This window comes from Rutidosis leptorrhynchoides, chromosome 5, assembly GCF_046630445.1.
Source record: "Rutidosis leptorrhynchoides isolate AG116_Rl617_1_P2 chromosome 5, CSIRO_AGI_Rlap_v1, whole genome shotgun sequence".
Classification (NCBI taxonomy): Eukaryota; Viridiplantae; Streptophyta; class Magnoliopsida; order Asterales; family Asteraceae; genus Rutidosis; species Rutidosis leptorrhynchoides.
Window position 1 is genome coordinate 50,424,818 of NC_092337.1, and position 14,219 is coordinate 50,439,036.

The 14,219-nt window shown below is 32.6% G+C and overlaps 1 protein-coding gene across 1 annotated transcript; it reads left to right on the forward strand.

Moving 5' to 3' along the window:
- The first annotated feature begins 11,790 nt into the window (after nucleotides 1-11,790).
- Nucleotides 11,791-13,414, forward strand: LOC139847586 (NAC domain-containing protein 100-like). The gene is made up of 3 exons (XM_071837285.1): nucleotides 11,791-12,163; nucleotides 12,270-12,547; nucleotides 12,682-13,414. The coding sequence occupies exons 1-3, from the start codon at nucleotides 11,974-11,976 to the stop codon at nucleotides 13,186-13,188; spliced, it is 975 nt and encodes a 324-aa protein (XP_071693386.1). The 5' UTR covers nucleotides 11,791-11,973; the 3' UTR covers nucleotides 13,189-13,414.
- Nucleotides 13,415-14,219: the final 805 nt, after the last annotated feature.

Consider the following 14,219-nt stretch of genomic DNA (forward strand, 5'->3'; position numbering starts at 1 on the left):
AAGATAATTCTAGCTAGTACACAAGTCGTTCAGCAAAGGCAATAAAGACACGTAATTCATACGTCCAGAAACAAGTCATGCATTCTGGTTTTAATAGGATTACTTCCCATCCTTGGTCTTGTGGAACATAACAGTTATGGCCGTTGATAAGACAGCGTGTTGTAACGTCGTCAAAGGGACGAGGGTTACGTAATGTCCAACAGTCCCGTAACAATCTAACAACCTCATTTCTTACCCCAATTACCGACTCCGTCACTTGTGGAAACGTTTTGTTTAATAGTTGTAGCCCGATGTTCTTGTTCTCACTTTGGTGAGAAGCGAACATTACTAATCCGTAAGTATAACATGCTTCTTTATGTTGCATGTTAGCCGCTTTTTCTAAATCACGAAGTCCAATATTCGGATATATTGAGTCAAAATAATTTCTTAACCCATTGCGTAAAATAGCATTTGGGTTCCCCGCAATATATGCGTCAAAGTAAACACATCGTAACTTATGGATTTCCCAATGTGATATCCCCCATCTTTCGAACGAAAGCCTTTTATAAACCAAGGCATTCTTGGAACGTTCTTCGAATGTCTTACAAACTGATCTCGCCTTAAATAGTTGTGCCGAAGAATTCTGACCGACTCTAGACAAGATTTCATCAATCATGTCTCCGGGTAGGTCTCTTAAAATATTGGGTTGTCTATCCATTTTGTGTTTTATACTGTAAAATAGACAAGAGTTAGATTCATAAAAAAATACTTATTAATACAAGCAATTTTTACATATATCATAAAGCATAAGCACACTATATTACATATATTACACCACACGAATACAACTATCTTATTCCGACTCGGTTGTTTCTTCTTCTTCGGTTTTGGTTCGTTTTGCCAAGTTTCTAGGGATATATGATGTTCCCCTAATACGAGCCGTCGTTATCCACATTGGTTTAGAAAAACCTGGTGGTTTAGAGGTTCCCGGGTCATTGTTACAACTTAAGGACTTCGGGGGTTGACGATACATATAAAGTTCATCGGGGTTGGAATTAGATTTCTCTATTTTTATGCCCTTTCCCTTATTATTTTCTTTTGCATTTTTAAATTCAGTTGGGGTAATTTCTATAACATCATCGGAATTCTCGTCGGAATCCGATTCATCGGAGAATTGGTAATCCTCCCAATATTTTGCTTCCTTGGCGGAAACACCATTGACCATAATTAACCTTGGTCGGTTGGTTGAGGATTTTCTTTTACTTAATCGTTTTATTATTTCCCCCACCGGTTCTATTTCTTCATCCGGTTCCGATTCTTCTTCCGGTTCCGATTCTTCTTCCGGTTCTGACTCTTCTTCCGGTTCCTCTTCGGGAACTTGTGAATCAGTCCACGAATCATTCCAATTTACATTTGACTCTTCATTATTATTAGGTGAGTCGATGGGACTTGTTCTAGAGGTAGACATCTATCACATAATATCAAACGCGTTAAGAGATTAATATATCACATAATATTCACATGTTAAAAATATATAGTTTCCAACAAAATTTGTTAAGCAATCATTTTTCAAGTAAACACGGTCGAAGTCCAGACTCACTAATGCATCCTAACAAACTCGATAAGACACACTAATGCAAAATTCAGGTTCTCTAAGACCAACGCTCGGATACCAACTGAAATGTCCCGTTCTTATTGATTAAAAACGTTCCATATTAATTGATTTTGTTGCGAGGTTTTGACCTCTATATGAGACGTTTTTCAAAGACTGCATTCATTTTAAAATAAACCATAACCTTTATTTCATCAATAAAGGTTTAAAAAGCTTTACGTAGATTATCAAATAATGATAATCTAAAATATCCTGTTTACACACGACCATTACATAATGGTTTACAATACAAATATGTTACAACAAAATAAGTTTCTTGAATGCAGTTTTTACACAATATCATACAAACATGGACTCCAAATCTTGTCCTTATTTAAGTATGCGACAGCGGAAGCTCTTAATAATCACCTGAGAATAAACATGCTTAAAACGTCAACAAAAATGTTGGTGAGTTATAGGTTTAACCTATATATATCAAATCATAATAATAGACCACAAGATTTCATATTTCAATACACATCCCATACATAGAGATAAAAATCATTCATATGGTGAACACCTGGTAACCGACATTAACAAGATGCATATATAAGAATATCCCCATCATTCCGGGACACCCTTCGGATATGATATAAATTTCGAAGTACTAAAGCATCCGGTACTTTGGATGGGGTTTGTTAAGCCCAATAGATCTATCTTTAGGATTCGCGTCAATTAGGGTGTCTGTTCCCTAATTCTTAGATTACCAGACTTAATAAAAAGGGGCATATTCGATTTCGATAATTCATCCATAGAATGTAGTTTCACGTACTTGTGTCTATTTTGTAAATCATTTATAAAACCTGCATGTATTCTCATCCCAAAAATATTAGATTTTAAAAGTGGGACTATAACTCACTTTCACAGATTTTTACTTCGTCGGGAAGTAAGACTTGGCCACTGGTTGATTCACGAACCTATAACAATATATACATATATATCAAAGTATGTTCAAAATATATTTACAATACTTTTAATATATTTTGATATTTTAAGTTTATTAAGTCAGCTGTCCTCGTTAGTAACCTACAACTAGTTGTCCACAGTTAGATGTACAGAAATAAATCGATAAATATTATCTTGAATCAATCCACGACCCAGTGTATACGTATCTCAGTATTGATCACAACTCAAACTATATATAATTTGGAATCAACCTCAACCCTGTATAGCTAACTCCAACATTCACATATAGAGTGTCTATGGTTGTTCCGAAATATATATAGATGTGTCGACATGATAGGTCGAAACATTGTATACGTGTCTATGGTATCTCAAGATTACATAATATACAATACAAGTTGATTAAGTTATGGTTGGAATAGATTTGTTACCAATTTTCACGTAGCTAAAATGAGAAAAATTATCCAATCTTGTTTTACCCATAACTTCTTCATTTTAAATCCGTTTTGAGTGAATCAAATTGCTATGGTTTCATATTGAACTCTATTTTATGAATCTAAACAGAAAAAGTATAGGTTTATAGTCGGAAAAATAAGTTACAAGTCGTTTTTGTAAAGGTAGTCATTTCAGTCGAAAGAACGACGTCTAGATGACCATTTTAGAAAACATACTTCCACTTTGAGTTTAACCATAATTTTTGGATATAGTTTCATGTTCATAATAAAAATCATTTTCTCAGAATAACAACTTTTAAATCAAAGTTTATCATAGTTTTTAATTAACTAACCCAAAACAGCCCGCGGTGTTACTACGACGGCGTAAATCCGGTTTTACGGTGTTTTCCGTGTTTCCAGGTTTTAAATCATTAAGTTAGCATATCATATAGATATAGAACATGTGTTTAGTTGATTTTAAAAGTCAAGTTAGAAGGATTAACTTTTGTTTGCGAACAAGTTTAGAATTAACTAAACTATGTTCTAGTGATTACAAGTTTAAACCTTCGAATAAGATAGCTTTATATGTATGAATTGAATGATGTTATGAACATCATTACTACCTTAAGTTCCTTGGATAAACCTACTGGAAAAGAGAAAAATGGATCTAGCTTCAACGGATCCTTGGATGGCTCGAAGTTCTTGAAGCAGAATCATGACACGAAAACAAGTTCAAGTAAGATCATCACTTGAAATAAGATTGTTATAGTTATAGAAATTGAAACAAAGTTTGAATATGATTATTACCTTGTATTAGAATGATAACCTACTGTAAGAAACAAAGATTTCTTGAGGTTGGATGATCACCTTACAAGATTGGAAGTGAGCTAGCAAACTTGAAAGTATTCTTGATTTTATGTAACTAGAACTTGTAAAATATATGAAGATCACTTAGAACTTGAAGATAGAACTTGAGAGAGATCAATTAGATGAATAAAATTGAAGAATGAAAGTGTTTGTAGGTGTTTTTGGTCGTTGGTGTATGGATTAGATATAAAGGATATGTAATTTTGTTTTCATGTAAATAAGTCATGAATGATTACTCATATTTTTGTAATTTTATGAGATATTTCATGCTAGTTGCCAAATGATGGTTCCCACATGTGTTAGGTGACTCACATGGGCTGCTAAGAGCTGATCATTGGAGTGTATATACCAATAGTACATACATCTAAAAGCTGTGTATTGTACGAGTACGAATACGGGTGCATACGAGTAGAATTGTTGATGAAACTGAACGAGGATGTAATTGTAAGCATTTTTGGTAAGTAGAAGTATTTTGATAAGTGTATTGAAGTATTTCAAAAGTGTATAAATACATATTAAAACACTACATGTATATACATTTTAACTGAGTCGTTAAGTCATCGTTAGTCGTTACATGTAAGTGTTGTTTTGAAACCTTTAGGTTAACGATCTTGTTAAATGTTGTTAACCCAATGTTTATAATATCAAATGAGATTTTAAATTATTATATTATCATGATATTATCATGTATGAATATCTCTTAATATGATATATATATATATATATATATATATTAAATGTCTTTAAAACGATAATCGTTACATATATGTCTCGTTTAAAAATCATTAAGTTAGTAGTCTTGTTTTTACATATGTAGTTCATTGTTAATATACTTAATGATATGTTTACTTATCATAGTATCATGTTAACTATATATATATCCATATATATGTCATCATATAGTTTTTACAAGTTTTAACGTTCGTGAATCACCGGTCAACTTGGGTGGTCAATTGTCTATATGAAACATATTTCAATTAATCAAGTCTTAACAAGTTTGATTGCTTAACATGTTGGAAACATTTAATCATGTAAATATCAATCTCAATTAATATATATAAACATGGAAAAGTTCAGGTCACTACAAGTATGATGTTAATGGGTAATGATAGTGCTGAGTAACTAAAGTGAGGAACAATAATAGAAAATAACAGATGATGATGCTTAAGTCGATATATAATAACAAATGATGAAGATGGTGACAGAAAGTGGAAGTGTCGATTGGATTTAGGTTATAGTGGAAGATTACAGCTGTGTTAAACCTAATCAATCATAACCGACACCCCATGTACTCCTTACTTGATTTACGGGCTTAAAATTTAAAACAGGCCAAGTAAATTCGATTTTGTTTACAAGATGGGCTGTCGCATGCTGTTGGGCTGAAATAAATTGATCAAGCTGCTATATATATATTTTTTAATTAATTCCGTTCCTGATTGCATCAAGCCGTGGATGTGTAAATGAAGATAATGATTGATACTCGATGGGATAAATGAATTTCGGTTAGTAGTTAAAACAAGAGAACAAAATGGATTAGATGGTTAGAGGTGTGGTCGAGGAACGAGAGGTCTTGGGTTCGATTCTGGCCTGGGACATTTCTTTTTAGAAAACCTTTTTGAGGTAGTTTTCTTACTAATTATTATTAATATTGTTATTATTACTATTGTTATTATTATTATGAAATTTATTATTAGTGTTATTGTTACTATACTTAAAATTATTATTACTACCATACTTATAAGTATTAGAATTAGAATTTTCGTTATTATATTATACTTATATACTAAACCTCCTCCCAAATTTGGTCGTTTCAGTTTTAACGAGTTGTCGTTTTGAGTTTGCGTTCACACTACAAATGGTCCTCCAACTTTCGCACAAATTACACAACAACCCCTCAACTTTACACTTTTCCAGGGGTAAAAAACGTAAATTTATAATTTAATTAAAATAAAAAAACCTTACTCCACCCGAATTTATAACGGGCCCTATCTTCTCGCTCGGTGCAAGTTAAATTTTTCCGAGGCCACCGTTCAACTCGAAAAAATCTCACGAACCCAACGGGACTAACTATATGCAAAACGGACATCGTTAAAAAAACACTAAATAACGGGCCCTATATTCACGCTCGGTGCGAGTTAAATTTTTCCGAGACCACCGTTCAACTCGAAATAATTTTACGAACACAACGCGACTAACTATACGCGAAACGGACATCGTTAAAAAAAATAAATATTTCGGGCTATATTACATACATATATATACATATACAACACGACTAACTATACGCGAAACGGACATCGTATATCCAAATTGGACCGCACGTCGAATACAACCGCAGCAACGCGCGGTCGGATTTTTTCTAGTTGTTATTATTATTACTAATACATGTAGTAACTATTATTTTTATTATCATTATGATTATAATTACAAAAATGAATATTATATTACTATTGTTAAGTTAAGTATTATTATAACTATCGTACTACAAAATATTATTATTATCATTATTATTAATTTTATAAGTATTACTATTAATATATTTATTATTGTTAAGATTATTACTTAAGTATTATTTTGTAGTTATCTTTAGCAAGGTTAATAAAAGTAATATTATTTAATATTATTGTTATTATCACTAATATTAACATCATGATCATCACTAGCACTAGTATTATCACTAAATGTTATTATTAATATCATAACTAGTATTATTTTATCATTATTATTATTAGTATTATTAATATAAAAAAAAGATTTTTATATATGAAAATATATTTAATACATATAACATAACATTACTAGCTTTATATACAAAATGAATATATGAGATGTACACATATTAATATAAAAATGATATAATTAGTAAATTATATACATATAACAACTTATTCGATTACAATTAAGTATATTAATAATCATACAAATGATATAGGTTCGTGAATCCCAGGCCAACCCTTCACTTATTTAATGTTGTCATATGTATTTTTACTACAAAATACATTAGATGAGTTTCATTTGCCTTTTTACCCTTTATATTTTTGGGCTGAGAATACATGCAAAATTTTTATAACTGTTTTACGAAATAGACACAAGTAATCAAAATTACGTTCTATGGTTGAATGATCGAAACTGAATATGCCCCCTTTTTAGTCTGGTAATCTAAGAATTAGGGAATAGACACCCTAATTGACGCGAACTCTAAAGATAGATCTATCGGGCCCAACAAGCCCCATCCAAAGTACCGGATGCTTTAGTACTTCGAAATTTATATCATGTCCGAAGGAGGATCCCTGAATGATGGGGATATTCTTATATGCATATTGTGAATGTCGGTTACCAGGTGTTCAATCCATATGAATGATATTTTGTCTCTATGCATGGGATGTATATTTATGAAAACTGAAAATGAAAATCTTGTGGTCTATTAAAATGATGGAAATGATTATTTATGTTAAACTAATGAATTCACCAACCTTTTGGTTGACACTTTAAAGCATGTTTATTCTCAGGTACGAAAGAAATCTTCCGCTGTGCAATTGCTCATTTTAAAGATATTATTTGGAGTCATTCATGACATATTTCAAAAAACGTTGCATTCGAGTCGTTGAGTTCATCAAGATTTTTGTTAAGTCAATTATAATTAGATATATATTATGAAATGGTATGCATGCCGTCAACTTTCGATGTAAAGCAAGTTTGTCTTTCAAAAACGAATGCAATGTTTGTAAAATGTATCATATAGAGGTCAAGTACCTCGCGATGTAATCAACTATTGTGAAACGTTTGTAATCGATATGGACTTTGTCCAGATGGATTAGGACGGGTCTTCACATGGTGGGTGAAAACAGATCCAAAAATCCCTAAAAAGAGTGAAATTCCCGTCGGGTTACGTATTGGGTCGGGTTGACCCTTTTGTCTTCAAATTTTAACCGACGGGTACGAGTCTGTGTAGCAGGAACGTCGCGCCACGACATTAGTCGCCGCGCCGCGGCAATACGCTGTACCTGATACTTATCATTTTATTATTAGGCAAACTCGAAACATTCGAAAACTCGCGCCACGACCTCATTCCTCGCGACGCGGAAATGGACGTGATCAGGAACCACTTTAAAACACTGACTGATAATGAAAACCTTGCACTCTCGCGCCGCGGCCATATTTGTCGCGCCGCGGAAAATGGCATGACCTCATACTTATTCGTTTTAATTCATACAGCAGCTTTTAATCAACCTTAAGAATCAAACAACCAAATAAAAATAACAAGCAATCTTCCACAATCAATCAACTAGCATTTAAAACACAGCAAGCCCATGATCAAACCTACATATACAAACTATATCAGGAAGGGGTTTAGAGAAGGGTTCAAAATCAGCTTTATGTCGCGGCGCGATAATCTGAGCCGCGGCGCGGCATTTGCTTATTTTCAATATCAGAAGCAGATTTAAGAAGGTCCCAGTTCATGTGTATTGTCGCGGTGCGACAATAGAGGGTCGCGCCGCGGCGGTATGTCGGCCCAGATTATTTTGGAAGGTATTTAAGGCCCGAAAAATAATCTGGGCCGACATACCGCCGCGCCGCGGCCCTCTATTGTCGCGCCGCGACAATACACGTGAACTGGGACCTTCTTAAATCTGCTTCTGATATTGAAAATAAGCAAATGCCGCGCCGCGGCTCAGATTATCGCGCCGCGACATAAAGCTGATTTTGAACCCTTCTCTAAACCCCTTCCTGATATTGAAGATCGTTAATCTCCGCGCCGCGGCCATGCTCATCGCGCCGCGACATAAAGCATAAACTGATATCTCGTTTTTCTTTGCACTTTTTCAACACAAATACTAACTCAAAACCAAAATACCCGATATGTACTTAGCGTTTTAAACCCCGGAGCACCAATAATAATAAAATGCCTCAAAAACTCCAAAGAATGCAACTCTTCTATATTTAGCTCTTCAAACTCGGACATTCTCAATATCATCAAAATAAACACCAAATCGTATCTGAACGGACTAAAATGTGATCGATATTGATAAGGAAAACGTGTAGAAAATATGCATCAGTGGGGAAGATGATTGGTTTTCTTTTTATATTTCGTTTAAACACCTTCAACTTGTATTTTATGTATACTTTAAGTCCTTTAAATTTATATTGTATCAGTTCAACCCCTTAATGAAATGTCATTTCATGAAAAAACTAAATGTCAAAAAAACAATTACTGAATTTGTGAGAGAATAACACTTTTATTTCCTTTACCCAAATAACATTTTCCATTTTTATTAATTAGAATTTAAATTTAACTTTACACCATATATGAACCATTGATCGATTTATTTAAAGGCCTACTACCTTCTTTTCATTCTCTTATTATTATTGTATGTAATATGTAATGTAATGTAATATGTAATGTATTGTATATGTATTATATTATATATTATATATTATTATATTATTATGGTTACATGCCTTTCAACTTATACTAATTATTTTAAAAATTATTAAAGATGTAGGGATGTATGGTTTTGTTTTGTTTTTTTTTCTTAATTCTTTTTTTATTACTTTTAATATGTTTGTTCTAATAAAGTATTCTAACATTTTATATCTCATGTTAGATTAAACTAACCCTTATTTTTAAAATAAATAAGAAAATAGAAAAAGTTTAAATACCTTAGAAAACTTGCTTATTCAAATTTACTTAAATATTGGTGTGTTATATACTTATATATATATATATAGTTTTACTTAAATATTGGTGTGTTATATATAGTGCTTGGATTTAGAGAGGTTAGCTTTTTGATTTTCGTCCCGCGATGGTAGCTTAGTGGTTGGGGGACATGCAATATAAAGCGGTGGTCATTGGTTCAATTCCAACCCCGTGTCTCTTTAAACATGGGTTACGCGATTTTTCTCTCATATGTTGGTTGTGAGACCGGTCGGTGTGGGACCGCCAGAGGGTCGGTTTTACCTTTTCTTTAGCTTTTTGATTTTCGATCAAAAATTTTATCAAGTCATAAAGCTGGTCATGAAATTTTTTTTGCTACCAGTGAAAAATTTTTCTAGATCCGCCACTGCCGACACCCGTAGACCCGGATCAGACCCGGCCCAATTATGTCGGGTTTCAGTTTTCCCCGTCGGGTTCGGGCATTTTTGCTATCCCTAATTAAGAGTTTAGGTTTAAGCCTCATTGGGATACTTATATATGTGCCACGATGTACATAACTTTGCGGGGTACTTTAGTTGTATGATTCTCGTTTAAAAAAGAAAGTTAAAATAATTGTTTTAAGAAACACATTTTTCTAACCTTCGGTTTCACATTTTCTCAAAAATTCATTATTATAGACGTGTACATGTATTAAACAAGTGGACACTTAATACTCAGTAAATAGTGAAACCCTTTGAACATATTGATATTAGTAGAACAGTAATACCGGCTTCTTAATAATTATTAATTATTTTAACCCTTATATATATATATATATATATATATATATATATATATATATATATATATATATATATATATATATATATATATAAAATACTAAAAACCCATTGTAGTTTTGAGTTTACGTTCAGTCCCTAAAATTCGTCTCATTTTACACAACAGCCCTTCAAGTTTAAACTTTTTCAGGGATAAAAAGTGTAAATATATAATTTTATTAAAAAAAAAATAATAATTCCACCCATATTTATAACGGGTCATATCTTCTCCCTCGGTGCCAGTTAAATTTTTCCGATACCACCGTTCAACTCGAAAAAATCTCACGAACCCAACGTGACTAACTATACGCGAAACGGACAATTCTCAAAAAACGCTTAACACAACGACAACCCGTATCTTTTTGTTCGATGCAAGTTAAATTTTTCCGACAGCACCGTTACACTCGAAAAATTTGTATGAACAAAACGAAACTTACTACGTTCGAAACGGACACTTTTTAAAAAACGCTTAGACAACGACATCTAAAACGGCGCTTAAGATATGAGCCGTTTTCCCCTCTGTAAATACACAACGCTACGTTAAATATGAATACACAGGCCGAAAGCCCCCGCCGCATCACGCGGGCCGGATCCGGACTAGTTTATACTAAAAAATAATGTAAATATCCAATATGATTTGATTTACACATTAGTAAGGTTCGAAATTTAACAACAACAACAAAACCCAATACCACATGAGTGGTCTATGAGAGAGGTGAGATGTAGACAATCCTGACCTTATTCGAGAATAAAAACAAGTCATTTCTCCACCAAGAGTGAAACACTCTCAAAAGTAGAGAAAGTCATTCATCTCTCTATTCGACAAAGAGATTGCTTCCGAGTGGACCTCCGGCTATTAAGTAGGAAATTTTTTTAAAATAAAATTAAAAAGAAAATTGAGACGCCATGAAAATGGTAGAATCAAATTTCCATGAGTTTTAAATCATGTCTCTAATTCAATTTAGGCTCTAAACGGCAGTCAAGACGTCAATAAATCGACGCTTACTGTTGACTCAAAAATAGAGACGAAGCGTTGGAAATCTAACATTCATATTCATATAAATTATAAAAGAACATATCAATTCAATTAATTAAGTTATATCAACTGCGTAAATACAGAAGTTTAAGTGATTACCTATGTTTTCAGTCTTAAACATTAAGGTTTAAGTGATTACTATGTTTTTAGTCATAAACATTAATTCATGTAAAAAATTAATATTGCATTAAATATTACCAAAATAATCAAACCTTCACCCTTAATTCCCAATTGGCTTCCTTTCATACCACGTCTCTCTCTATATATCCATATCTAAAACCAGTATTTACAGGCTTAATTTCTTGAATCTTTTTTCTCCTTTTTCTTAAAAACCTCTCAAACTTTAAGGTTACACTACTTTATTGTTTCCATGGCTTTCTCATTTCTACTTATTTATAACATCCCCATACCTTTCATTTCCATTTCAATTACTTCAATCAATTCTACTCTCATTCTCTCAATTTATTCATAAATCGCCCTCTCATATATATACATGTATATCTCTTTTTCTAGTTTTAGATTCTACATATAAAAAAAGTTTCATATATTTTTGTTTCTTGACAAAAAGTTCTGATCTTTTTGTAGTTTGAAAAATTCAAGATTTCTGTAGTGTTTCAAGACTTTTAAATATGATGATGGAGAATTATGAAAATCGAAACAAAGATGATCAACTGTTTTTACCACCCGGATTTCGATTCCATCCTACCGATGAAGAATTGATCACTCATTATTTGATCAATAAATTTCTTGACAACAACTTTTCAGCTAAAGCAATTGGAGAAGTTGACATGAACAAAATTGAACCTTGGGAATTGCCAGGTGAGTTAGGCTTTTGTTTTCTTTTTTTTAGTTCATTTCCATTCAATTTGTTGAAAGTTTCTAACTTTCTATTTCGGGTATGTTTTAATTTTTATTTCGAATAAAGGGTTGGCGAAAATGGGCGAAAAAGAATGGTATTTTTTCTGTGTAAGGGATAGAAAGTATCCCACTGGATTAAGAACAAACAGAGCAACTGGAGCAGGGTACTGGAAAGCTACCGGAAAAGATAAAGAGATTTTTCGAGGCAAAACGCTCATTGGAATGAAGAAAACTTTGGTATTTTATAAAGGAAGAGCTCCAAAAGGGGAAAAAACAAATTGGGTGATCCATGAATTTAGATTAGAGGGTAAATCCTCTGTTCAAACAATACCAAATTCAGACAAGGTATAGATTCTCTGTTTTCCCCTGTTTTTATGTGTACTCTGTTTTCCCCTGCTTTTATGTGTACTCTGTTTTCCCCTGTTTTTACGTCTACTCTATTTTCGGTTACTAATTTCGATACTTATTGAAAGTTACAGAGTGAATGGGTGATCTGCCGGGTGTTTCACAAAACTACTGGCGAGAAAAAGATGAATTCCAGTGCAAATGTACTGCCACAATTGACGGAATCATCAACATCGAGTGGCGGCAGTGGCGGTGGGGCAATTAAATCCGAATCTCTCAACGTGCCCTGCTTCTCCAACCCGATAAACATTCAAACACCACAAAACAACTTTTTTAATATTCCTAATTACTCTTTTGATCATAATTACAATGGTAATTACAGTTTTCCAGCTAATCAACCCAATAATTCCCGGTTCAAATTTCAATTCAATTCCGGGCACACATTTCAAGTTCCGGATCAAACATACATCAAAGAAATCGGAACAGGCTCTCAAGAGACTATAATCAGCAGTGAAATGAACACCGAAATCTCGTCGGTTTTGTCTAGTTTTGAAATGGGAAAAAAGGAATTCGATGATCTAGAAGCTGATCCATCTACTTCTGTAGCTACAATTGATATGGATTGCTTTTGGAATTACTGAAAATGATTAGTTGAATCAAGAACATGAAGATTTAGAAGATGAACGTGAAAATTATATTGATAATATTCTAGTGGGTGATCACTGCATAGAATTATCTGATTCTTGAGACAAATATTTTTAGGTGATGAAGAAACTTCTTATGATGTAATAAATGATACAATATTTTAGGATTTTTAGTTTTGTTTATAAATAAAATATTAGTGGGAATGATCATATATTTATTTTAATTTTCATTCAGTTATTAAGTATTGTTATTTTCAATGCTATAAAATTCCGTGGGTTGATTTGTCAAATATTATATTCATTTTGTTTGTTTATAATTGTATTTTTGAAGTAGTTTGTGGGACTTCTATCAACCCTAACAGATTTCTTTGTCTAACATATTGTAAAAAGTGTTAATATCATATGAGTCAAAGTAATGGCTAACAATTTAATGCTTCCATAAGAGTCAAAGACAAATTTGCAAGTTGATATATGGCGACAATATTTTGTATAGTAATCAAGTAGTATAAATAAATGTTAAATGTAAGAATGAAAATTGCACCATTTTCTTGAACACATACTTCAAGTACTTTTTATCCTTTCATTTCTTACTCTTGCATTACTATAATATCTATAGTAAGTTTAAACCACTAAAGGTAGTTATAAGCCTACTGAATTATAACACGTTATCAGCACGAAGTGCTCCGTATAATCAAGGTTTATCTAAGCAAGCACAAGTCACTAATCAAGAAAATGTCAAACTTATCAAAGCTTGAGTTTGATGCCCTAGACGTATCGGGAACAAACTACACATCATGGGTCATGGATGTAGAAATAAATCTTGGATCATTGGGTATTCTAGAAACCTTAATAGAAAACAATACTTGTTCTGATCAAGATAAATTAAAATCAATTGCTTTTATTCGCAAACATATTGATATCACCTTAAAACATATGTATCTCACTATTAAAGATCCATATGTTTTATGGGAAAGTATCAAGAGTAGATTCGATAATCAAAAGGAAATATTACTCCCAGCTGCGAGGGA

What these genes read in the sequence shown, in the direction of transcription:
- LOC139847586 (XM_071837285.1), top strand. Translation starts at nt 11,974, where the DNA reads ATGATGATGGAGAATTATGAAAATCGAAACAAAGATGATCAACTGTTT. An exon ending in TGAACCTTGGGAATTGCCAG is followed by an intron (nt 12,164 to 12,269) that starts GTGAGTTAGGCT and finishes TTTCGAATAAAG; the next exon opens with GGTTGGCGAAAATGGGCGAA. An exon ending in CAATACCAAATTCAGACAAG is followed by an intron (nt 12,548 to 12,681) that starts GTATAGATTCTC and finishes TGAAAGTTACAG; the next exon opens with AGTGAATGGGTGATCTGCCG.